Source organism: Typopeltis vanoorti, chromosome 13 (genome assembly GCF_054136105.1).
Source record: "Typopeltis vanoorti isolate ZY-2024b chromosome 13, IOZ_Tvanoo_1.0, whole genome shotgun sequence".
In the NCBI taxonomy this organism is placed as follows: Eukaryota; Metazoa; Arthropoda; class Arachnida; order Uropygi; family Thelyphonidae; genus Typopeltis; species Typopeltis vanoorti.
Genome location: NC_143561.1, coordinates 69,102,797 through 69,129,611, shown reverse-complemented (window position 1 = coordinate 69,129,611; position 26,815 = coordinate 69,102,797). Strand labels below are relative to the sequence as shown.

General features: G+C 37.9%; 1 protein-coding gene across 1 annotated transcript in view; it reads left to right on the top strand.

Moving 5' to 3' along the window:
- Positions 1-26,815, top strand: part of LOC150100261 (uncharacterized) — a 101,392-nt gene that overhangs the window by 5,001 nt on the left and 69,576 nt on the right. The window contains exons 2-3 of the mRNA XM_090402621.1: positions 466-635; positions 22,369-22,501. Of these exons, the coding sequence (XP_090258747.1) occupies positions 466-635; positions 22,369-22,501 (303 nt within the window). The remainder of the gene's footprint in view (positions 1-465; positions 636-22,368; positions 22,502-26,815) is intronic.

The window sequence follows — 26,815 nt, the reverse complement described above, 5'->3', positions numbered from 1 at the left end:
CACAAGTTGTACAGAACCCAGTTAACAACAGATCTGATGTCCTTTTTCCTGTCAGCATTTATAACAAAAATTACCATGAAGAATTCCACTGTCATCCTCTATGCATATGACTCTCTTCTGATAATACTTTCAAGTTTCAGCTTCTGAAACTTGAACTTGTAAATAATTAAATTTAGTCAATAAATTATTTATTTTCATTCCAGTTTCTATGTAGTTTTTTGCTCCAGAAAAAAAACTTTGACATGAATCACAGCTTTGCATAAATGTTATTTCATTGGTATCCTAATGTTATTTTAATTTTAGTGACATTTCACATCTGTGTTTTTATTTATGTGTAACCATGCCAGTATGGTAATTGAAGTTTAGTTTTTTTTTAATTTTTATCATATTTTTAATGTTACATAAACATGGCATATTGACTTTCTGCAGTTATCTGTGCACTATAAACTTTGATTTTCAATTTAGGTAGTGGAAAAAGTAGCAGAACTTTTGCATATGGAATTGCCATCTAGTAGCAAAGATAATGAAGATACAACTACAGAAACTTCAGAAAGCTTAAAATCTTTTGCTACTCTACCTGCAGATAAATCAGAAGCATCAGAAGTATCATCAGTTCCAGTAGTTGATTCATCATAGTATGTATTATTGTAAATGGTATAACTATTATTATTATTACGCAACACCTCCAGGCAGCCTAAAGACTTATTGAGGCAGGACACCTACTCTACAACTCTCCGTCTCCACAAATCCACCAACCGCAACTACCTTCATCATCTACACTATCGCCATCTATGACCACCACCACTAGTATTTTCACAGACAATCACAAACATGCCCATGGTGTGATTCGCACCCACAGCCTTTTGGCTGGAGAGCGGATATGCTAACCACTCGGCCAACAGGCCGGCCAGGTTACTCCACTTATCACTTTTCATTAATTAGTTTATTATTATTATCGTCAACAGACCTTTGTGGAGTCAAAAGTCTTATTGTGGGAATTCACGCTGTCATTCACACAGTTCATCAAACTATGTTTTACTTTTACTCTCCAACCACTGTCTATGCAAAAACCACTCTCACTCTTCTGATCACACCTTGTTAGAGCTATAATTCTTATTATTTTATTGTTATTTTGTGACACCTCCAAGGAACCCGAAAACTCATCGAGGGAGGACACTTACTCTACAGCTCTCTGTTTCCACCACGGCTCCGAACCTCTACTATCATCATCTACATCAACACCATCTACTGCCTACCACCACTGCTATTATTTTTTGTCTGTAAATTGCATGTGTTCTGGAGGGCTGATTTATTTGTATGCAGGATGAAAAACCCGAGTTTCTGGGAGAAAATACCCTTCTACTTCCGTATGAGATTGGCTAACTCATTTTCTATTGAAAAAAAATCCATATAAAGATTCCTCCTGTAACGACAAGATCGCACTTAGGCCTTTTCCGATCGAAGGGCACTACATACCGTCATTCTTTCAATTGTGCTGGATGCAGTTATATGATAGTTGGGATGTAGGTTTAGATTCCAGTATTTACAGCATAAGCCCGTTGTCGTAGGGATCAAGCAGTAAGGGTAATAATCTTATTTAGAGATTCTGTATGATATATCTTAAAGTTTATAAATTTAACTTGGTTTATTGTTGGTTATTCACATATCACAATAATAAACTCAGTAACATTTTTAAAAAAATAGATAATCATTCTTGTAATTATAATATATGTTGAGAATGTGCAGTGAAAAATGATTGGAAGCAGGAAATGCAAACAGGAATCTACCTGAGAAGAATAATTAGAGAGAGAGAGAGAGAGGTATGAAAAAGTGAATGGAGATATGAAAGAATAAGTAAAGAAGAGAGAGGAGACTGGTGGGGGGGGGGGTTAGTAATGTAAACATAGAAAGAAGAGGAGATGCAAGAGGGTGTCAGGGCAGGTGAAGACTGAAAGATAGGTCAATGGACGATGTAAGAGAGAGAGAGAGAGAGAGAGAGAGAGAAAGAAAGAAAGAAAGAATGTGAGATGCGAAGGCTGAACACATAGGAATGAATATATATCCAAGAGTGTTCAAAAAAAGTGAGAATTGTCCTGGAACACAACAAAAGTTATGTCTGTTTGTTTGCTAAACTGAGGCTTAACTGTAGAGGAACTGAATAATGTGCTATTACTGCATGTTTGAAGGAATGTTTTAGGGTATCTTTTGATTTCTTGATTAATGAGAACTTACATTTTTAATTAAAATATTCAAGAGAAATACAATTAATAATTCATATCAGTAGAATAGAATGAGATAGATAAGCCATCAGAAATGTGAAATATGTCAACTAATGGAGTTGATGATATTATAACAGAGATGCTCAAATGTGGTGGTAAAAGTTTTATAGTGATCATACTGAATCATTCTGAAGACCTGGTCAAAAGGTTGAATTCTGAATAATTAGGGTAGAGCTCTTATAGTATCCATCTATAAAAGGAGAAATAAAACCAAATGTGAGAATTACAGAATAATCTCTGTACTGAGTGTGCCAGGTAAGATTTATGCAAGCATACTTAAGAACAGGCTAAGAAAATAATGCCTCCGTAGTGCAATTGGAAGAACGACGGTGCGTTGCTCCCTTCAATTGGAAAAGGCCTAAGTTCGAGTCCCATCATGATGGGAGAAATCTTTATATGGACTTTTTCAATCAAAGGTGAGTTAGCTGATCTCATACGGAGGTAGCAGGGTTTTTCTCTCCCGGAAACTTGGGTTTTTCATCCTACATAGAGACATATCGGCCCTTCAGAACATACACAATTTACAGACAAAAAATACTAGCTGTGGTGGTGGTGGTGGTGATGGGCAGTAGATGGCGCTGATGTAGATGATTAGACGAGGTTTGGTGTAGAGGTGGAGATGGAGAGTTGTACAATAGGTGTCCTCCTGCGATGAGTCTTCAGACTCCTTGGAGGTGTCACATAAATAATAAATATTAAATAATAATAAAATATTTGTAAGAGAAATGGAAAGGAAAAACTTGGTGTAGGCCAAATAGGAATTGTTAGCTAGATTTTTGAATTTACAACATATATTTGAGAAATCATGGAGCTTGAACATGGATTTGTCTGGGTCTGAAGAAATCTTGTAAATGGCATCAAATTCTTCGGTAGATAGTATATTAGATAATTCACTCATAATAGAATCAATATCATGGTTGATAAAAAAAAAATAACAGCTTCTTGCATCTGATTAATCATTGACAGATATGCTTGAATTGCTTAATAAAGACTTTCCTTCTGATATTGTAAAATTATTCAACTTTGTCATTAATGCAGAATACCTAAGATGCCAGAACAGACTGTATAAACAGATAGAGGGAACAGCTATGGGGTCTCCCCTTTCCCCAACTCTAGCCAATTATTTTATAGATCATTTCAAACAACATATTCTGGACATTTTTTCACCAAAACCATTGATTCGGTACAGATGTGTTGATGATCTCTGTGCTGTATGGAACTCCTCCTTGTCTGAATAAATTTCTTGAAAATATTAATTCAATAAACCCAAGAATCAAATTTATTCGGGAATTAGAAAACAATAATTGTCTTCCTTTTCTGGATGTTCTCATTCTCTTTCAACCAAATGGTAGTTTACACAGTATATAGAAAACCAACTCATACTGGTAAAAAATATATCGATTCTAACTCTCATCATCACTCTTGTCAGAAATATGGTGAAATCAAATCCTTAATTGACAGAGCTCATAAAATTTGTTCTACAGATTCTCTTCTAAAGAAAGAATTGTTTATTATCAGAGCTAGCTTTATAACTAATGGTTATAATGAGAAACCTATCGAAAAAATAATCAATTATTAAGGCCATTGTCTTACTTCTCCTCCAGAAGAAATTACCAGAATTTCTATTCCATATGTTAATGGAATTTCAGAAAAAATAGCAAGATTATTTCGACAGATTAATGTACAAGTCGTTTCTGTCCAGTTTGCAAACTTAATACATTCCTTACTTCACCAAAAGACGTCTGACTCTGATCTCCATGGGGTTGGAGACTCATCATGGGGGGGGGGGGTCACAGTATTGCCCACAATGCTCATCCAACTGTGCTTTAAACTGATTCAATGTGCCTGCATTCACAACACATCAGGCAATTCATTCCACTCACCAATCACTCTCCATGCAAAGAACCTACTCCTCACTCCTTTGCTCACACTCTACTTATACAGTTTCCAATGATGGCCTCTTTTTCCAACCCCCCATCTCCCATTCTGAAAAATCTCTTCCATGTCAACCTGATAGCAACCCCTGACTAGCTCATATGTCTCAATCATATTCTCCCCCCCATTCCTCCTATTCACTAGGCTCTGCAACTTATTCTCTCAATCTGTAATTGCACTCCACATTCCAAAGACCACTTGCCACCTTTGTGAATCTTCTCCACACTCTTTCCAACATATCCTCATCACCGTGAAAACCTGGCACCCAAATCTGTGCACAATAATCCATATGAGTCCTGATCAAGGCCTTATGTAATGACTCATAACCTCTATATTTCTGCATGTTAGGGTCCTCCACATCATTGCCAATAATAAATGTGATGTCTTCACAACTTGTACAACGTGGCTCCTGAATTTCAGGTCCTTGTCCACCATCACTCCTAGATTTCTCATCTCCTCTACTTCCTTTAAAGTTTCCCCAGCAAGTGTATACTTTGCATACCATCGTTGCTTACCAAATCTCAAAGTCCTCTTGTAAGGCCATAACATCTGCTTGACTCTGCATTGCTCTCCCCAGTTTTGCATCATCTGTAAACAGTTGTATATCACTAGTTAAACCCATCCTAATGTTACTAACATACCAATTGAACAACAATGGCACACTACTAGTGACCTTTCTCTTTCAGGATACCACACCCCCCATATATAACTTTCTGATACCTATTCAACAGCCAGTCACTGATCCAACTCAGAAGTCTGTTATCCAATTCCATCTGTTTCAGTTTATTTAAGAGCTTATCATCTGGCAGTCTAGCAAAAGCCTTTGCAAAATTTAAGGACACCACTGTATGTGCATCTCTCCTATCCTGGGTATTTGCCACCTTATTATAGTACATAAGTAAGTTAATGAAACATGATCTCTCCTTAACAAACCCATGCTAATAACTACAGAGAATACTGCTGCTATCAACCCATTTCTGTATCCTACCGCTTACCAATTTCTCCAGTACCTTCACCACAACTCCAGATATACAGACTGGCCTATAATTTGAAGCTACAACCTTATCACTACCTTTATACAGTGGAACAATTTTACCCTCCTTCTACTCCCTTGAAACCTGTGCTGTTGCAAGACTTATTAAACAGGCATGCCAATGCTACTGCCCATTCTCTGGAACCTTCCCTTAAAATGTGTGGTAATATGCCATCAAATCCTATCACCTTATTGCCATCAAGTTTATTTATTTCCTCAAATACCTCCTGTTCACTCACAATTAAGCCATCCTCTCCTATGTCTTCTAGACTTACGTTCCTCATGATTCCATCCTGATCAGGATGAAACACCCTTATAAATTGATCACTGAATACCTCAGTAATGTCCTCTGCTGCAGTTACCATTCTACTACTTTCATCCATTAACTTCATTTTACCATGATCATTCTTCTTGATACTTGTCACATATCTAAAAAAAACTCTATAGGGTTTTTCTTTGCCTGATTTGCCAATTTCTGCTCATACTCTTTACTGAGTCACTTTCCTGGCTTGTTCTTTTTACTCTTCATGTAACTGATTATTACCATTATTCATCTTTTACTTCCTCCAAAGTATCCAGAATCCTCTGCTCTTGTGGCTTATGTTATTATAGACAAACTGGTCAATCTGCACAAATCCATCTTGAAGATCATCAAGAATACATTTCTCATAAAGAACCCAAGAAATCTGGTTTATCAAGCCACAGTTTATCTACAAAACACAGAATTCAGTGGAACAAAACCAAAATGTTACATAAAAGTTACTTTCTTCTAGAAAAACTTTACAAAGAAAACTGTGAAACACACATTCACAACCCAAACCTGAACATAAGCGAATGCCTAAAGCTATCTCAATTTTGGGGAGTTATATTAACTAATACTCACCATTCATGTGTTCCTTAATTGTAATTAAATTTTGCTCATATTTAAAAATAATTAACTAAATTAATTTATTTTAATTTATTTTGAATATTTATTAATGCAGATATTGCTATTCTCCTGCAACCTGTAGTGTACATAATATCACGTGCTTTCAATTAAATTGTTGTTCTTTATAGAGTTTTCCTATAACTGGATTGACAATGGCAATGAAACTTAGTCAAAAAAAATATTACAAATAAAAATATTTAATATGTAGTGATTCTGGTATTAATATTTTAATTTAAATTAAAGATGCCAAGAAATTATATTCTTGGTTTAATTGTTTATCCAAGTTTAAACAAATAAAGTTTGCGTGTGAAATAACTTCATGACTAGGCAACTCGTATATAGAGGACAATGACTTCTGCATTACTTCAACCTGGTGTCACTTCTGGGTCTGGCTCCCACTGATGAGACCTCAATAAAGGTCAAAACTGGTCTGGATAGTGACCCTTCCCATAAAGCATAGCATTATACATGTCTATAAGGATACGTGCCTTGCATTATGGGATACTAAGACAAGTGATGTGAAGTCATTAGCCTCTATATGTGAGTTGCTCAGTCATGAAGCTACTTCACACGTAAAGTTTGTTTGCTTACACTTGGATAAAGGATTAAACCAAGAATATAATTTCTTGACATCTTTAAATCATAGTATAACCAAGTGAGAAAACTTTCAACATCTATCATTAATATGTTATGATGAATTCTTCTACTTATGTCTTGATTTTTAGATGAATTGTATATAGTAGTTCCACTGGAACAAATGGGTTCTTATACTGGAATTTATTTTAGTGGAACATGTTAGTGGAATGTACAGGTTCCACTGGAACAAAGATTGTGGGCTCTATTGGTTAGAATTTTAATGATGCCATATTGTTGAGAGGAGTGGTTGTGGGAAAGTTTGTGACTGCATCTGCCTCTGTGAGTAGGTTTTCTGTATACACTAAAGGAGGGTTTACTTGGATGTAGACTATTGAGGTGACAGAGGAAGGAGTGTAATGTGTCTGGGCCACAAGGCCAAATAGAGAACTCTTATCTACTAGGTGATTATAAAATAACGTCAAGTGTTCAGAGTCCTCTAGCGAATAATGTATTGGACGAAACACCAATATTCGGTAGACGTACACAGTGGAATATGGGGATTCGATTTAATGAAAAAAAAAAAGTAACAAAAGTCGCCAACAGGGGAAATTTCGGCACTGCCAAATTAATTTTAGTATGTGTAACTAATGAATGACTAAATGGCAAATGAGAGACAGCACGCATCGATTTCATGACATTTATTGTTAATTACAAATGAGGTTCAATATGACCACCATTCTGATGTTACAGGAACTGCATATGGTGCACGACATTTTCCACAGTGGCTCGCAACATATCGGAATTGATTTGTCTCACGTGTAATGTTATTCGATCTTTCAAAGTTGGAATATCAGGTACGTTTCCTTGATACACAATGCTTTTAAGAAATCCCCACAGGCGATCTCGGTGGCCATGGCATGGGAAATGCACGACTAACGATTCTTCTGCCAGAGAAATGTCATAAAACACGCTGTACCTGAAGTCCGATGTGGGGGTGGTGCACTATCCTGCATGAAGATGGTCGAATCGAGACATCCTCTTTGCTGCAGTTGTGGTACCACAAAGTTCTTTAGCATATTGGCATACCTGTTAGCATTGATGGAACAGGTCACCGGTCCACTTTGGCGATTTTCCTCGTAAAAGTATGGACCCATGATAAAGATGCCGTAAATCCACACCACACTGTGACTTTGGGCAAGTGGATAGGCATCTGCAGACACATGTGCAGATTAGTTTCAGCCCAAATGCTACAGTACGTGTGTTAATATTATTATTATTATCATTATTATTACGGGTATCTCCATGGAGTCAGTAGACTCATTGTGGGAGACCCAAACTAGCAAAACAATATCTGTCATATCTCTTCTTGTATTCGTTTAAAGACAAAGAGCTCATAACTAAGTCAGGCAATGAATTCCACTCTTTCACCACCCTCCAGGCAAAAAACCTTGTTCTGACACCCTTGTTAGCCACACTCTTCTTTAATTTCCAGGGATGACCTCTTGTTCTTCCATCACTATCACACAGCTGAAACATTTCCCCTGCATCAATCCTATAAAAACCTTTCAGTAATTTAAATGTTTCAATCATATCCCCTCTTCTCCGCCTATCAACCAACCTCTGCAATCCACAAGCTCTCAATCTATCAATGTAGGGAGCATTTTTTACATCACCCACCAATTTAGTCACTCTTCTCTGAACCCTCTCCACAGCCTCCTCATCTCCAAGGAATCCAGGTGACCAGACCTGAGCACAGTAATCCAAACGTGGAAGTATCAACGTTTTATAAAGGGGAATAATAACCTCTTTATCTCTGGATGTCAGTGTGTTCCTCAGCAACCACGTAATCCTATGTGCAATCTTGGACACCTTAGCAATGTGTCCTCTGAACTTCATCTCCCTATCTACCAACACTCCTAAGCCCCTATCCTCATCAATTTCTTGGACTACTGTTCTATCAATGTAGTACACAGCTGGTAATCTTTTAATCCCAAAATGCATGACTTTACACTTTTCCACATTGAACTGACATCCATTACCTTTTGCCCATTCTACCAGCTTATTTAAATTATCCTGCAAACTTTCAACATCAGCTTGATTTTTTATTGTGCTACCCAACTTTGCATCATCAGCAAACAACTGAATATCTCCCTTTAAGCCATTTCCTATATCATGTATACCTATATACCTATATTCCTATATACAAATTAAACAACAATGGCCCAAGCACAGAGCTCTGAGGCACATCACTGGTCACCTGCCTCATTCTGGACTCAGCTCCTCTATACACCACCTTCTGGTATCTCTCCCTGAGCCATTCTCCTATCCATATCACTAATTTAGTATCCATTCCCATCTGCTCCAATTTGCGTAACAGTGTTCCATGGGGTATCCTGTCAAAAGCCTTAGCAAAATCCAGAAGTACCACTGTGTAGCCAGTTCCTTTGTTCAACTCAGATGTCATTCTATTACTTCTATTATGAAAAGTTAATAGATTGCTAAGGCAGGATCTACATTTAACAAAACCATGTTGGCCTTTATAGAGTATCATATCCTAATTCACCCATTCTTGAATTTTGTCTTTAACCAACTTTTCCAATACTTTTACCACTACTCCTGAGATGGTGATCGGTCTGTAATTAACTACCGCAGTTATGGAACCACCCTAATGCAAAGGAACCACTTTGCCTAACTTCCACTCCCTAGGGACCATACCAGAGTTCAAACTTAAATTAAATATCCAAGTAAGAGGGGTTGACAATTCATTTGCACATTCATGCAACACCCGAGCTGATATTCCATTTAAGCTTACAGCAGTGTTTGCATTTAAATTTTGAAATATATTAAATACCTCTGATTTCTTAGCTTCAATTCTCACATTAGTTATTGCTACAGGTACAGAGATATCCTCACCCGGGTGATAGACTTTTGAAAAGTGATCACTCAGTAACTCGACTATTACATCTGATTTTGTCACCTCAATACCATCAGCACCCACTAAAGTTATCATTCCGAAGTCATTCTTCCTTTTACTTGCCACATAGCGGAAGAACTCTTTGGGATTACCCTTGATCTCTTTGGCTAAGGTCTTCTCATAATCTGATTTAGCTTTTCTTACTATGCTGGTAACCTTCCTAGCTTGAGCCTTGTACAGCTCATGTACTGATCACCTTTCTCCTTGTAAATTCTCCATAACATTTTTTTTTTTTGCAGATCAAGCTTGATACTACTGCTCATCCATCTAACGTCTGCCTTGTTTGACTTCCTGACCATGGGGACACAATCTGATATTGCTTTCCTCAGATATCTGCTGATTTTATCCCATGCACTGCTAACATCTTTCCCCTGCAATATGTTCTGCCATGGGATGGCTGCAATCTCACTCTGATGCTTGTTATAATTGCCTAACCTGTAGTTCCGTATGTACCCCCTTCTTAACAGAAAAATCCACAGATTTTGCAACCTCCCAAGTCAATACCACATGATTGCTTTCACCAATTGGAGGTAACGAGGACTCCTTACTTATGCATATATCCTCTGAACCAATAACCAGGTCCAACACTCTCACACCACGTGTCTCTTCAGTTATGTGCTGTTTAAAGTAATTATCTCGTAGAAGATGTATGAACTCCATTTCCTTTTTGCTACGTGATATTTCCTCCTTCCAATTGATATCACCATAATTAAAATCCCCCATAATAATCACTAAACTTGCACTCATTGCACTAATTTGTTGAAGCATGAATTCAATATCTCCCCCTGTACTCCCTGGCAACAGCATCCAACTGTATATTTGGTTGCATTGGTCACTATTTCGCACCAGACCGCCTCAAATGAACTTTCAATCACATGTCTATCATCTTGATATACTACTTTCTTTGGCTGCAACGCATCAGTTATCATCGACAGTACTCCTCCCCCGTTCTATCTTCCCTGAAAATACTGTACCCATCACATTCAATTCCAGTGACCACATCTTCTACTGACAGCCAAGTTTCACTAATGTCTACAACTTTTGGTGAGATTGCACTGACTAATGCCAAAAATTCTTCTCTCTTATTTCGAATGCTTCTTGCATTGGTATACAAAAATTGCAGATTCCCTCTAGATCTTGTACCGGCCTGATATATAAGTCACTAATTTCAGTAGTCCCATGCCGATTTTTTTCCCCCTCTTCTGCAATTTATTCTGCGAATAAGGATCAATAAATATACAATCATTGCTAAAGTTTCTCTCTCTAACACTCAACCTTTTCAATATTAGTTTCCCTACCCAATTACTTCAACTTGTTCAGAAAACAGTAACTTTTTCAATCGCTTATATCCTTCCATGTTCAGATGCAGCCCATCTCTAGCATACAACTGTCTTTTTCCTTCAAACACACTCCAAACATCAACAAATTCCAGACTTCCAGGCAAATCATATCATTCATTATCATCGCTCGTCTACTTAACTCGTAATTGTCAAAACGAGGCAGCACACACACTATCCTCCCATTGACACTTTTTCTCTTCAAAATATCTAACAATGTTCTTAAATCTTTTCCTACCTGGTATATATACCACCACTCAGGTCATTTGTACCCACCATAACTATCATCTTGTCTGCTTTATGCCCTCTCTTTCTATTGTCCCACCAGCCAAGCACTCCTCATGCATACCACTCTCCATACCCTTAATCATAGAATCACCATATATCTTACCACTCTTAACTTCATTCAAGTCCACACAAGCGTCACTCGTGGACTCATTTTCTATGCTATTCAGCATGACTCTCCCAGTTTCATTACTCATTGCTCTTTTACTTACCCCCCACTCTCACGACATCTCGTTTCTTCTAGGCCTCTTGTGGTTTTATTTTGTTGACTCCCAATCACTCCCATACTATTTATTACTGCATCATTCACCAACGACTCACCCATATGTAATCCTGTTCTAGTTACTTCAGCTAAAGTAATCTCTATAGTCCTAATTTCTCTGTTGAACACATTAAACTCAATTTTAACTTCCAGTATCTCCTTACTGAGCACTTCCAGTTTCCTCATGCAGAAGATGAAGGTCATTTTTCATTTTCATGAACTCCCGCCGAAGTCCTTCCGCTACGGTCCCAATGTCAGCTTCTATTCCTAAATGCTCCAGCCTATCCTGACACTTCTCACATACGTCGACATTTTCGTTCTTCTCATTTAGCCAGCACCGTTCAAATAAAGTGCGCTTCGTCACTCCATAAAATCTGCCATGGCCATGCATCATCCACTTCCATGCGCGCTAAGAATTTCAAAGATAAGTTGATTCGTGTGGTTGCATCACCAGGGCGCAATTCTTGAACATGACTGATTTTATAGATAAAACTTCAACATCTGATGTAGGATTTTCCACACCGTTGTGTATGAGATATCCATTTGCCGGGATATTACTCGTGCACTGATGGCACCCTGCACATTCGTCATCTCCTGTTCCACAATAGCACTTGCAACTTGTTCAACTTGTTGGTGATTGATTGGTTTGCGTCCCCTGCCTACCTGCACTGCTAGAGTTCCAGTAGTTTCAAATCGCCGAATCAGTTTTCATAAGTTTGTTACGCTAATCAGTCCTTTTCGTAAATTTTTCATACGCCAAAAATCACGAAGACAAGCACTGGCATTGTTGATCTGCTGATAATAGAGTGTGACTAACAAAGCACGCTCATGCTCATGTAAGGTAAGAGGCATCGAAAAGCAGTTCATCTACGAATGATAAGAAATCTCACAGGCTTTCCTTTTATTGCGTAATCACTCACAAGAAATGCGATAATGCAAATTAATGCATTTTACTCGGTAAATAGCGCCAAAATTTCCCATGTTGGCGACTTTTGGTACTTTTTTTTTCGTTAAATCGAATCCCCATGTTTCACTGTGTACGTCTACCGAATATTGGTGCGTTTCTTGCGAGAGGGCTCTGAACACTTGATGTTATTTTATAATCACCCAGAATATATCTTATCCAGATAGATGGTTTGAGAAAAGCTGATTCCATGGCTTTCCATGTAATAATTTAAAAATGAGGGTAAGGGAAGGAGGATCCCATAGCAGTCCCTTCTATTTGTTTGTAAATTTTTTTCTTTCAAAAAAAAAAATGTATATCCAGAATTGATAGCAAAGGAAAAGAGAAAGAAGGGAAAACATTATTTAAGAGTATTAAGGTGTAATTCATGGTCATAAGCAAGAAACCAATTCTTAATTCAGCACTTTCTTTAAATGGGAAACAAAGAGAGAGAGAGAGAGAGAGAGTGAACAGAATTTAAATGTCTCGGATGATGATTAAATGAAGAATGCAATCCAGAAATGGAAATAAAAGTTAGAATTGAAATGGCAAGAAAACATTTTCTCCTTTTGAAATCAACACTATGCAACTGCAATTTAAATTTAGAGCTTAGAGTAAACATAGTTAATGCAATTTATGGTCTTGCTGTATAACAAAAACATGCAATCAAGAAGTACTAGAACAAATGGGGAAATCACATGAAATTTTAGATAACATAAAAAGAAGAAAAACTGCATACGCTCTTGTTTTAGCAATATGCTAGCCTTTTATAATAAAGTTACAAGAGCATCAGATGAGGGGAAGGCATATACTGCCATTTTCCTAGACTTAGCAAAGGTATTTGACAGGATGCCACATAATAAGCTGATATTCAAGTTGCAGCACATGGGTCTGGATGTCAGATTGGTCAACTGGATTCAGGATTGGCTGTCTGATAGGTATCAGAGAGTTGTGTATGGTGGAGCAATATGAAAGAAAAGCAGAAGGTTACAAGTGGGGTTTGACAGGGATCAGTACTGGGACCTATATTGTTCAACCTTTATATCAATGACATTGTCCATGGATTGCTGGATTGCAAGGGGAGATTCAGTTGTTTGTAGATGATGCGAAGCTGGGAAGGGTTATTAGTAATAGTGCAGATGTGGTAGTCCTGCGAAAGGATTTGTGGTAGTCCTGCAAGATAGAGGCAAATGAATAGGGTGTCAGTTTAATGCAGCAAGATGTAAGGTCTTGAGGTTTGGGACACATCTATGGGATGCTGCATACTCTATGGGAGGAGTTAAACTGGAGGAAGTAGAAGAGACAAGAGATCTGGGTTTGATGATTGATAGAAACCTGAAATTTAGGGGACATATTGCAAAGATAGTGAAGGTAACACAGAGGATTGCTGCAATAATGAGAAGGACACTGACCTGCAGAGATAAAAGGGTTATCATTCTGTTGTATAAGACTCTGATCAGACCACACTTGGACTATTGTTCTCAGATCTGGTGCCCAGGATTTGAAGGGGATAAATTAACTGTGAAAAAGGGTACAAAGGCAGATAACAAAGATGGTGTCAGGACTGTACAATGTTAGTTATGAGGATCGGCTGAGGGAGTGTGGACTGCAGAGTTTGGTGGATAGAAGAAGGAGGGGTGATATGATTGAGACTTTTAAATTGTTGAGAGGTGGTTACAGGGTTGACACTGGGGGGAATTCTTTCGCTTGGTTGAACAGCTGGAAGGAGTCATGACAAGGGGCCATCCCTGGAAGTTACGAAAGGAAACTGTGAGAAAGAGGGTGAGGAGTGGTTTCTTTGCATGCAGGGTGGTTGAACCATGGAATGCATTGCATGATGGCAGTGGTGAGAGCGAGAACGGTCAATGCGTTTAAGGAGTGGTATGATAGACTTTGTGTTTTCTAGGAGGGACCTCCCTCGATGAGTCTTGATAGACTTGTGTTTCTTAGAAAGGACCTCCCATGATGAGTCTTTTGACTCCATGGAGGCCTGAATAATAATAATAATTTTGGTCACCTACTTAATGAAAAATATAAGATATTTCAATTGATTATAAAAGAGAAGATAAAATTTGAAGAAGAGGACAAGGAAGAAGAAGAAAATCTTGGCTGGCAGACATCAGACAGTAGACTGGGATCCCTCGAAATTTGCCAGTGTGGTTGCCAACATCTGATCAGAGATGGCACTCAAAGAAGAAGAAGGTGCCTTTAAAGATAATATTGGTAATCAGTGAGGCAATATCAAAGTATATCAATATATCTATTATTTGAAGTTAGAGTTTCAATATAGATTTTAAATTGGGTAGACGTTTTTATATGGGATGTGGTGTGACCAGTGAAGGGGGATAAGAGAGTTTGCTAGCTGTTTTGATAATTTGTAGCATTGGGAATCAGTGGTATCTACTATAGATCTTAGGAGAGGAAATGGGTTTGTGGACTTTTAGTAAGCTGTATATCTGGGGGGGGGGGGGGGGAACTAAAGAGTTTGACCCTTTTTTGTGATGTCAGGAGGCCAAGAAGATACTTTTTTAAGTAGGCTTTTTAATTTGTTAACCTGTGTTTTGGTGAAGTTATAATCTAATGAGATGTAGGTAGAGCAGTCTAGGAGAATAACATCCATTTTACGATTCATTGATCAGAGGCAAAGAAACTCCAGTCAGCAGCAGAGTGGCTGCTGTGCTTATGGGTACATCCTCTGATACTGTTACCAATTCCAACACTCTCAGATCTCTGGTTCCCTCCATCACATGCTTTTTTCAGGTAATTATCCCTTAGTAACTATACAAATTCCATTTCCATCTTGCCGATATGCCTTAAACCATCCATGTTCTGATGGTTTAAGCCACCCATAATAATTGCTTGGCTTGCACTCATTTGTGCTATTCTGTCAATGCATAGCATCCACATCTTTCTCTGGACCTCCAAGTCTATAGCAACAGCCAACAAAACAGCATGTTTTGTCCTGTTGGCCTCTGTCGCACACCAGATAGTCTCAAATGAACCATTTCCATCAGACTAAAAATCCTTTTTCCATTTTATTGGTTGAAGTTCTTCAGCTGTCATCAGTAATACCAATGCCAAAAACTTCTCTCATTTATTTTTGATATTTCTGGCATCATGTACATGCATTTCAGCATCTTCTTTGTGCCCACAGTTACCCTTGTTTAATTCATTACCAACCCATTCAGATTTGAAACCTGGGAAACTCTATACCTGGTTGTTCATGATAATTTTTATACCTACACTCATATTTCATAGGGGTGGTTAGACATATGCTTGACTGCCTCCCCCAAATCCTCTAGTTTTCCTGATTTTGCACTTTCAGCCTCTCATTGAACAACACTTTCTCCAAAACAATTCAAATTCCATCCAGAGATATACAAGTCCTTTCATCCATGAAATTCACTCCGTACATCTATAAACTGCATGCTATTCCTTCTGCACAATCTTGTCATCAACTCATTAGTAATCATGGCCCTTCTTCTCAATTCAGTCCTATCATACCAAGGCAGAATTACAATCTTTACATTTTCACTTTTCTTTTTTGCTTCTTCCAGCAACTCTTTCATATCCTCTCTCATTGTGTATATCATATCTTCTCTCATTACATATTTCTCACTTTTCAGATCATTCGTGCCTATCAAAATGATCAACTCTTTCACTTCTTTCTCTGAAAACTGACAGCTTCACTACTATGCTTGATTTTTACACCACAGAAACATGCTTTTGTCACATTCTTATTAAGTATCATAGAATATTTACACAATACCTTCTCTTACTTCCATTTTTTTCACTCTTTCATACTTATCTGATTACATTTCCTTTCTATTTTTTCTTTCATTTGGACATACACCTGATGTTTTTTCAGTCATTGAAGTTCATGTTTTTCCTTTGAAGGACTCCATGTAAGTGTACTATATTTCTCTCCTAAATGTCACCTCATTTTCCATATCACATTCAGTCAGATCTTTCATACTTTAGTGTAAACAAAATGAAAGAGCGTGTGTTGTATGGGGATTCCTTAGTAAGAGGTGTGTTAGTTGAGAGTTTAACAAAATCATACCAACTGGTGCAAACGTAAAGAATGTAAGCGAGTCGATTAGAGTGCAAAAACAGCGGGTGAAGGAATTGATAGTGGTAGCGGGTACAAATGATTTGAAAGGAAACAAAAAGGCTATGAGTGAGGATGTGAAGGAATTGCTTGAGGTAGCAAAAGAAAAGAGTGAGAGAGTTAGGATGGTGAGCCTGTTTCCATGTTATGACAGCGAAGAGTATAGAAGGAGGGCCATAATTGCCAATGACTTAATGCGTGAATTATGTTTGATGAGTGGTGTGGAATAGTTTGATGGGCAAAAGGAGTTACATAAAATGGATGGTTTACATTTGAATGGATTTGGTGTATGGAGACTTGAAAAGGGGTGTTGTCGAATGTAGTGGAAGTGAATGTACAGAACCAGAGAAACTAGAGTTATTAAGGGGGGGGGGAGTGATATGCAGATTTTAGGGAGACCGTTCAGTGTGTGAATGTGTGTAATATGCCCAAGTGAGCACGAAAGACCACGAATCAGAATGGTATAGTTAGTGTAAGGCATCAAAATAGGGATGGGACAAGTCGGCTTCTGCAATTCATGTATACAAATGCCAGAGGTATTAGGAACAAGAGAGAAGAATTTTTGGCCTTGGTTGTCACTTCCAGACCACAGGTTATTGGCATTAGTGAAACATGGCTGACATAAGATGACACAGCTAGTGGGATTGAATGTGAGGGGTATGGTGTGTTCAGGAGAGACAGGGAGAATAAAATGGCGGGAGGTGTGTTATTGATGATAGCGGATGAGCTACAGCCAAGAATAGAAGTGGAACTGCAGGATAGAGAAAAGAGCACATTTGAGGCTATTTGGTGTGAGATTGAAACTAACAGAACAAAATACAATTGGGTGCTGCTATAGACCAGGTGATGGAATAGGTGGTGGTGATAGTATGCATAAGCAAATAGAAGAAATGAGTGGAAGGAGGGTAATTATTATGGGAGATTTCAACTATGGTAACATTGATTGGAAGGAGGAGAGGACACATGGGAGGAAGGAATTGGATTTTATGCGGTTATTAAGGTATAACTATCTGCGACAGCATGTAATGGAAAATACTAGGGGTTAGAGAATGCTTGACCTGGTAATTGCATCTAAGAATTTGGCTGTAATGAATATGACCACGTTGCCACCAATTGGTGAGAGTGATCATGGGGTCTTGACTTGGGAGGTGGCTAAAGGTTTGGAATTTACAATTACGACCGGGTACATGTGGAATTATTGGGCTGGTAAGTATGACAAGCGTAGGAGATTGATTGGTACAGTGCCATGGCATGTACAACTGCAAGGGATAGAAGTTGACAGTGCATGGGAGGCGGTTAAAAAAGTGTTTGCATGAAGCAATTGCTGACTGTATACCTAGAGTCCGAATAATAAATCAAGTAGGAGTTAAATGGTTAAATGGATGAATAACACCACTAAGCTTGAGATACAAAAAAAGCAACAACTATGGAGGGAATTTAAGGAGAAAGGTGACCGACAGGCACACGAACGTATTAAGCCCAGGCCAGATGGGTAATGAGTGTGGTAAGAAAAGCAAAAAAGGATTATGAAAGAACATTGGCCATGCAGGCTAAAGAGAATCCTAAACAGTTTTTTCGATATGTTGCAAGTAAAAGAAAAAATGTATATGGCAGAATGATTTTAAAGAATGCCGATGGTAGGGAGGTAACCGAATCAGCTGATATAGTTGAATTACTGAGCAAGCACTTTTCAAGAGTATATCATCCAGGTGGTGACATTGCAGAAATGAATGAACCAATAGATTATATGGGAATTGTGGTGATTAAGGTGGAGTTGAGTAGTCTATTGCTAAACCTCAATGTCAATACATCTGTGGGATTGGATGGTATACCAACTCATGTTGTATGTGAAACGGCTAAAGAATTGTCAGTACCTTTGACCATTTTGTTTAATCTGAGTCTAGGGGCTGGGTTAGTCCCGAGGGGTTGAAAAGAGGGGAAAATAGTTCCACTGCATAAAGGAGGTTCCAAGACTACTGTTGTAAATTACCGACTGATTAGCATATCAGGAATCGTTGTCAAGGTCTTGGAGAAAATAGTCAAGAGAAGAATACAGGATTGGATAGATGAAAATGGGATACTGTATGGTGGGGGGGCAACATGGTTTTCTGAAGGGTAGATCATGCCTCAGTAACTTGCTCACATTTTATAACACAGTGACGGTTGAACTGGATAAGGGTAATGGGTTTACAGTGATTCTACTGGACCTTGCCAAGGCCTTTGACAGGATGCCACATGGAACTCTAATCAGTAAACTGAAGCAAATGGGAATGGATATAGAGTTGGTGAAATGGATAGGAGGGTGGTTGATGGAGAGATACCAGAGAGTGGTTTATTCAGGAGTGGAGTCCAAAAGATGGCTTGTGACTAGTGGTGTGCTGCAGGGTTCTGTTATTGAACCACTACTTTTCAATTTGTTCATTAACGATATAGGAAAGGATCTGAGGAAGTATTCACTTGTTTGCTGATGATGCAAAGTTGGGTAGAGCAATTGTGAGTGCACAGGGTGTTAAAATTTTGCAGGATGATTTGGATAGTTTGGAGGACTGGGCTAGGGAAAATGGATGTCAATTTAATGTGGCAAAGTGTAAGGTTATCCATTTTGGAGTGAAAAGATTAGCAGCAGTATATCACATTAGTGGAACCGTACTCCAGGAGATTGATGAGGCCAAGGATTTGAGTGTTGGTGGATAGGGAGTTGAAGTTTAGGGGGCACATTGCAAAAGTAGCTAAATCAGCTCATCAAATCACTTGGTTACTGAAAAATACTTTAACAAGCAGAGACAAACAAGTTATTGTTCCTCTGTATCGAGTCTGATAAGACCCCATCTGGACTACTGTGTCCAGATATGGGCGCCAGAGTTTCTTCTTGATGGGGAGGAGGTGGAGAGGATCCAGAGACGAGTGACCAAGATGGTGGCAGGTCTGTGGAATGAACCTTATGAGAACAGATTGAAGATTTGTGGGTTGCAAAAATTGGTTGATAGGTGGAAAAGGGGTGATATGATTGAGACATTCAAATTACTGAAGGGTTTCTATAAGATTAATCCAGAAGATATTTTTCAGAATAGTACTGGTGATGGGAGGATTAGGGAGCCATACATGGAAGCTGGACAAGAGTGTGGTTAACAAGGGTGTTAGAGCTAGGTTTTTTACTTGGAGAGTGGTAAATGAGTGGAATAAGCTGCCAGAGTCTGTTGTGGGTGCTATGACCATGAATGAGTTCAAGGCGAGGTATGATAGATACTGTGTGAATGTCGAATAGTTGTTCTTGACATGATGTTAGGGCCTCCCTCGATGAGTCTATGGACTCCTTGGAGTTGCCAGAAATAATAATAATAATAATAATAATAATACCTACATTCACATTTCATCCACTATTGCTCACTCCTTCCACTACATTCTCTACAACGCTATCACTATCCTGCCTTTATTTGTTAATATTAGTAACTTCCTTTTCCCATTTTTGACATTCTTTGCATTTCTTGTCGCTTACAAAACATTTCCGACTCACCTTCTCTTTCATACCATATGCTATTCACTCTTGTCAATGAGTACATTGACCACAAACACACACACACTACATTGTAATTTGTAATTAGTTTCCAAATCTTCAAGAATAGATAGTTCAGCATTTTAGTTAAAGTTAGCATTCTTTCTCAAGAATTTTCAGGCATTTTCAGAAAGCATTTTCAAAATTCATTCTTTCTCATCAGCTAGCAAAAAACTCTTGGGAATTTCTTTGCCCCAATAAGGCTTCAGAGCTCTTTAAAAAATATTCATATTTAATGATACTTCAGTGGAGCACTTTAGTATTATCCTAAAGGATCTGGCTAGCATCAACTGTGTGTTGGCCCAATATGGACTCCTGACATTTTTGCAGCCAACTGTAACATTGATGTTTCAGAGATTTGCTTCCCAGCTAAAAGACTGCTTTGAAGTATGATAGGTTTCAAGAACATGTGAATTGATAAATACCTGGAAGTGCCGAGGAGAAAAAACTGCAGTTTGGAAATATACAGATGAAGATTGCATGTCACTTCAGAAAATCAATCTTTTTTTCCATCCCAAGGATTACTTTTGTCCTTGAAAAGAAATCACAAGGAGTATTATTTTACTGGAGGTTTGTCTCCAATGAGAAATTTATGATTCTTTGTCTACATTGGTTCCCACAAACCCACTTACTCCAGTCAGCTATATTCATCGGTCCTGCACATCATCCATCCCAGAAATATGAAGTAATCACATTTCTCTTTGTTAGCCTGGTTGGTCAAGTGATTCATTTATTTGCACTCCAACAAACAGGCAGTGGTTTTGAATTTCACTGTGAACGTGGTTGCGTGGTTGTTTCACTGTGAACGTGGAAGATGCGTTTCATCCCTTGAATGAAAATCTTGAATAAATAAATAAAATATATATGCATATATATAAATAGAAAAATCAATAAAAATAGAAAAAAATATTTAGCCCACCCATGTCACTAATATACTATAGGTTTACAATCTTTCATGTGTGACAATCATATGAAAAAAGAACAAAACATATGCTCCTCTGCAGTATTCCTCCAACAGCAAATCTCAGCTATTAAGCAAGAAAACAGTTTCACATAATCATTATCTTGTGATGTTCATTGCAAAATATTATTATTATTATTATTATTATTATTATTATTATTATTTCATGACACTTCCAAGGAGTCTTAAGACTCATTGAGGGAAGGCACCTACTCTACAACTCTCTGTCTCCACCACTTAATCCACCAACTACAGTGAAATCGCCACTACCATCATCATCATCTACACCAATGCAATCTACTCTTTACCATCATCTACACCAATGGAATCTACTGCTTACCATCATCTACACCAATGCAATCTACTGCTTACCATCACTACCAGTATTTTTTGTTTGTAAATTGCATGTGTTCTGTAGGTTGATTTGTCTATATGTGGGATGAAAAACCTGAGTTCTGGGAGAAAAAATCCTAAGATCGACTAACTCACCTTCAGTTGAAAAAACTATGAAATACTAAGGCAATACACAAGTAGCCCAGTCGTGACGATACCCCATGCACAAAATATCCATTAGCCAGTTTACTTAATTTCACAGGGTCTGTTTCCAGTTTGTATGTGTACTTATTTCAGACTTACAAATAATAAATGAGTCGTCTTATCTCATTATCAGCCACATTAGAGATAGAACTCCTCTAATGAGAGGAGTTCTGTCTGTAGTTCCCAGACTAGATGCGTCTTCAGGATTTCCTCTGAATGTTGAATCAGCTATTTTGCTGAGATTAGGTTATCATACCCATGTCTGTTGGAGCAGCTGCACTATGAACATGTAGCATTGACATTTGGTTAGGAGCAGCTTTATCATGTTCTTCACCTACCCCTTGTAGCCTTGGATGTGATAGTAGTTAATTCTCTTTTATTCTTTCATCATGTTGGAGGCTTAATGGATTTTTTACAACACTCAAAAAGAATTAAAATAGAAGTTAATACTTCCTATATTTCGTCCTAGTCACTAGGACATCTGCGGGGATTACAAAAACAGTTAATGTAACATACACGCAAATAATAAACAATACTGCTTATTAAATTAAATTTTATTTTAATTCTTTTTGAGTGTTGTAAAAAATCCATTAAGCCTCCAACATGATGTCCTCACAGCACTTAAGCCTCTACACACGAATTTTTTTCTTTCAGTCAGCCATATTCATCTCATGATACTCCAGAACCAGAACCAGATAATCCTTATAAAAATTTGTTGAAAAGATTAGAGCAGGAAGAAGAAGACAGAAAGAATCCAGATGATGGAAAAGAACAGGCAAAACTGATAGTAAGTTTTTTTCTGTAAAAATGTAATCTGAAAATTCATTGTTGTGATTTTTAAAGTTCCACTTATGAAAGGTTAGAACCTCAATATATGAATATTGAATACTTTGGATGGCTGACAATCACATAATCTGAGAGCCTTGCTCTAGAGACCAAACGCTTTTAAAGTCACTTCAGACCTCCAGTGAACATGATGGTACATAATTTTCTTATGAATCTTTTGCTTAATTAGATTACCCATTCATTTCATTCCTATTCTATTTATTCTTTGAAATCTAGGGACACATTCTGATATTGCATCATTTAAGTATTTTTTTAAACAATTCCCATACACTGTCAGTATCCTTCCCATCCAGTAACTGATATAATGGTACATAACCCAGCATGCCCCTCAGGTGATCATAATTTCCTTTGTAGTTTATTATTATTATTATTATTATTATTATTATTTGACACCTCCAGGGAGTCTAAAGACTCATCGAGGGAGGGCACCTATTATACAAATCTCCGTCTCTGCCATTCAACCTCATCCACCATCTGCATCATCTACACCAATGCCATCTACTGTCCACCACCACCACTAGTATTTTCACAGACAATCACAAACATCCATGCCCATGGCGGGATTTGAACCTGCAGCCTTTTGGCTGGAGAGCGGATACGCTAACCATTGAGGTAAGCTCGGCCAATCAGGCTGGCATGTTTAGCATGTAATATTTTCTGAATGACACATTCATAAAACTAGCCACTTTCCAAGTAAGTACCACATGATCACTGTCACCAACTGGAGGCAGAATACTATAATCAGATCTAACACTCTTTGACCACGAGTTCCTTCTCTCACATGCTGCTTGAGGAAGTTGTCTCACAACAGCTCAATAAATTCAGTTTCATTCTTTTTGTGAGATTTCATAGCTACCCAATCACTGCTCAGATAATTAAACTCCCCATTATGATTACTCTTTTTGGAACCATCGTATTTATTTGGTGATGCATTTCTTTGTCACTAGCAATCAATGCACCAGGTCTGTAACAACACCCCACTATGCATTTAATCATGTTATATTCCACCTCACACCAGATGGCTTCAAACTCACTGCAACATGAAAAACTGTTACTAGTATTGCAGTCATAGGTCTCAACTCTAACTGGATTCAAATCACCTGGTATCAATACTAGCATGTCCCTCCTCTCCTATCCTGTCTAATCCTTCCTAAAAATATCATATCCTTTGCATTCGATACCAGTTAATATGTCTGCTTCTGATAGCTGGGGTCTCACTATTGCCTATGATATGAATCCCCAATATATTAACTGAGGCAACAAACTGAGCACCTTTGTTTCTGATATTCCTAGCATTTGTGTACAGACATAATAAATTACTTTACCTGCATGCTCTTTTGTATACACACTTGTCTGTGGTTTGCATGACATATTTCGACAACTTGCTGATCTCTGTTCTTATATAGTTCCTTATTTATGAAGATATTATTACACATGCTTGATAGGTCCGATCTGGATGAACACAAAATCTTTCTCTCTTAATAATAATTTCCATAATAATAATCATTCCCATCATTAACACAGTTATTTAACATTGTCGCTGTTACACACAGATTCTCATCAGAATTCAATTTCCCTGACTCTCTATGTTAGGTCTTATTCTATTCTATTCCCTCAGCCATATGGCTGGTGGGGGTAGCTATATGCTACCATACTAGGGAAATGATTATGAGCAAGGTGGTTTTCCATTGCCTTCCTTGCCATACTATATCATATGACTGTAGCCTGTGTGTTTACAAGTCTGGTTTGCCTTCTTGCATGATGAAAAACCCCAGATAAACTGGTAGAATAAACCCTGCTGTCAACGCCCAAGACCGGCTCGCTTGGCTATGGCTGAGGAAGATCCTTAAGCTCCTGACATCGCCGATGGGAATCAAACCTAGGACGCTCCTTCTCCAGGCATATGGTTGCAAAGCACAAAGCCACAGTTAGGTCTTATATCAGTTAATAATTTTTCAAGACTCCTGATGCCAAACACATTCAAGTGTAGGCTGTCCCTCTTATACAAATTCAATCTTCCCTCACACTCACTCCACACATCCAAAAACTCACATCTGTTCCTTCTACACAGCCTATGCATTGAATCATTTGCCACCATAGTCCTTCTTCATAATTCATCTACATCATATCTAGGTAATATAGATTTGGTCACCTGGTTTTTAAAAGGATGAAGAGATGTTGGAAAGGGTTCAGAGGTGACTGACTAAGGTAGTTTCTGACCTCTGGAAGTCAAATATGAGGAAAGATTGAGAAGATGCAATTTACAGAGTCGTCTAGTAGATAGGAGGAAGAGATGAGATATGATAAAGACCTACAAGTTAGTAAAGGGTTGTTATAGGATCAATATTGGAGAGGTTCTACAGAAAACAGTAGGAGATCAGGGGAGAATCAGAGGTCATCCCTGGAAACTGTATAAAAAGGGTGTGTGAGCAGGGAAGTGAAAAACAGGTTTTTTGCATGCAGAGTTGTGAATGATTGGAATGCCTTGCCTGAGCATTCCAATGTCTGCAGAGAATTTGAGGGTGTTTAAGGTGCGGTATGATGCACTTTATGAAAAAAGGACCCCCCCCCCCCCAGATGAGTCTTTGATTCCATGGGGTCTTGGGGTAATAATAATAATAAAAATAATATACTAATGATTTTTACTTTTTCACTCTTCACTCTCACTTCTTCCAACAAATTTTCATGACCTCTCTCTCTCTCTCTCTCTCTCATACTGAATTTATTGCTAGTAAAATCATTGGTACATACCAGAATTGCTTTTCTTTTCTTTTCCTTTCTGTTTTTCAATTGCTAGTATTATAGTTTTAATTTTTGCTCCAGGAAAACTTGATGTTATAACTCGCTCATCAGTGGCATGTTTGATGATAGAATTCGATGATAGATGTTTGATGATAATAATTTTACACCATATCAAATAACATCCTTCTTTTTATAATTGACTGTACTTACTAGATTTACATTATTATGCACTAACTTACTTGATTCCGTGTTTTGTTTCTCATTTTGCTGCTGAACTTTTTTATTCTTCCTATGGTCCACTAAATGCCATTCACCTTTCTGTAGTTCCCTCATCAACTGTCTAATAATCTGCTTTAACCAAGCGATCTTGGTTAAAGCAGATTATTAGGTTCAATATCGTCTTTAGTGGACAAAACCTTCTTTTTCACTACTTCACTGTTCTTGTATGCATTCTGTTTCTTCCGTGTTTTTGGCACCATTTTACAGCTGTATTTAATATTAAAATATCACAATAAAAATATGTTATAATGATACTAAATATTCTAAAAACACAAAAATCAACTATAATATACTATAAAACACTAATTTTTTTAAGGAAAACACAATAAAACAGATAAAAATCATTTACACAAGCACTAAAGACCACCAACCACTCACAATATGTATACAGTGGTCTTCTATAAATACCCATATATACAGTCACTTTCCAAATGGTAACCTCTCCTTCACTGTACGAAGAAAATCCACTCCTACAGGCAGATACGTTCACAAACTTTACCACCACCACCACCACCCCTCTCAATAATATAGCATTAAAACTCTAACCGATAGAGCAATGCTTTCCTATCGATACCAGTTAACATGTCTGCTTCTGATAGGCGGGTCTCACTATTGCCTATGATATGTAGCCCAAATATATTAACTGAGGCAACAAACTCAACACCTTTGTTTCTGATATTTGTAGCATTTATGTACAGACATAATAATTTTACACCACCTATCCACTACAGTTCTTACATTACAAAAATAATCACTTCTTTCCCTTATTCTTCAGCCATCCCTTTATAAGGATTTCAGAAATGCCATTCACCATCCCATACATCTGGGGCACATCAGGAAAAATAAGCAAGTCTTTAGAAAAGTACAACTACAAGCTCTGCACAGCTTTTAAGCCCCACTGAAAACTTGCTACCCTTATCCATTCTACTGAAGATCAGCTCCCTCTGCTCTCATTTCCTGGAGTAGATAAAGTACCCTGCTCCTGCAGGTTGGCTTACTTTGTGCAGACAGATAGATCAGCCATTATCCATTTAGATGAACACAATCTTACATTTGCAATCACAACTATGGTCAATCTGACTTTACAGACTATGTATTAGATCTTCTGGAAGAAAACCACCATGCTCCATCATAGTAAATTTACAAAGGAAAGACTGTTTTTGTAATCTGCAGTGGCACTCAGAAATCCATGTAATTTAAACAAATACAGATACATATAACTTCCCAAAATCTG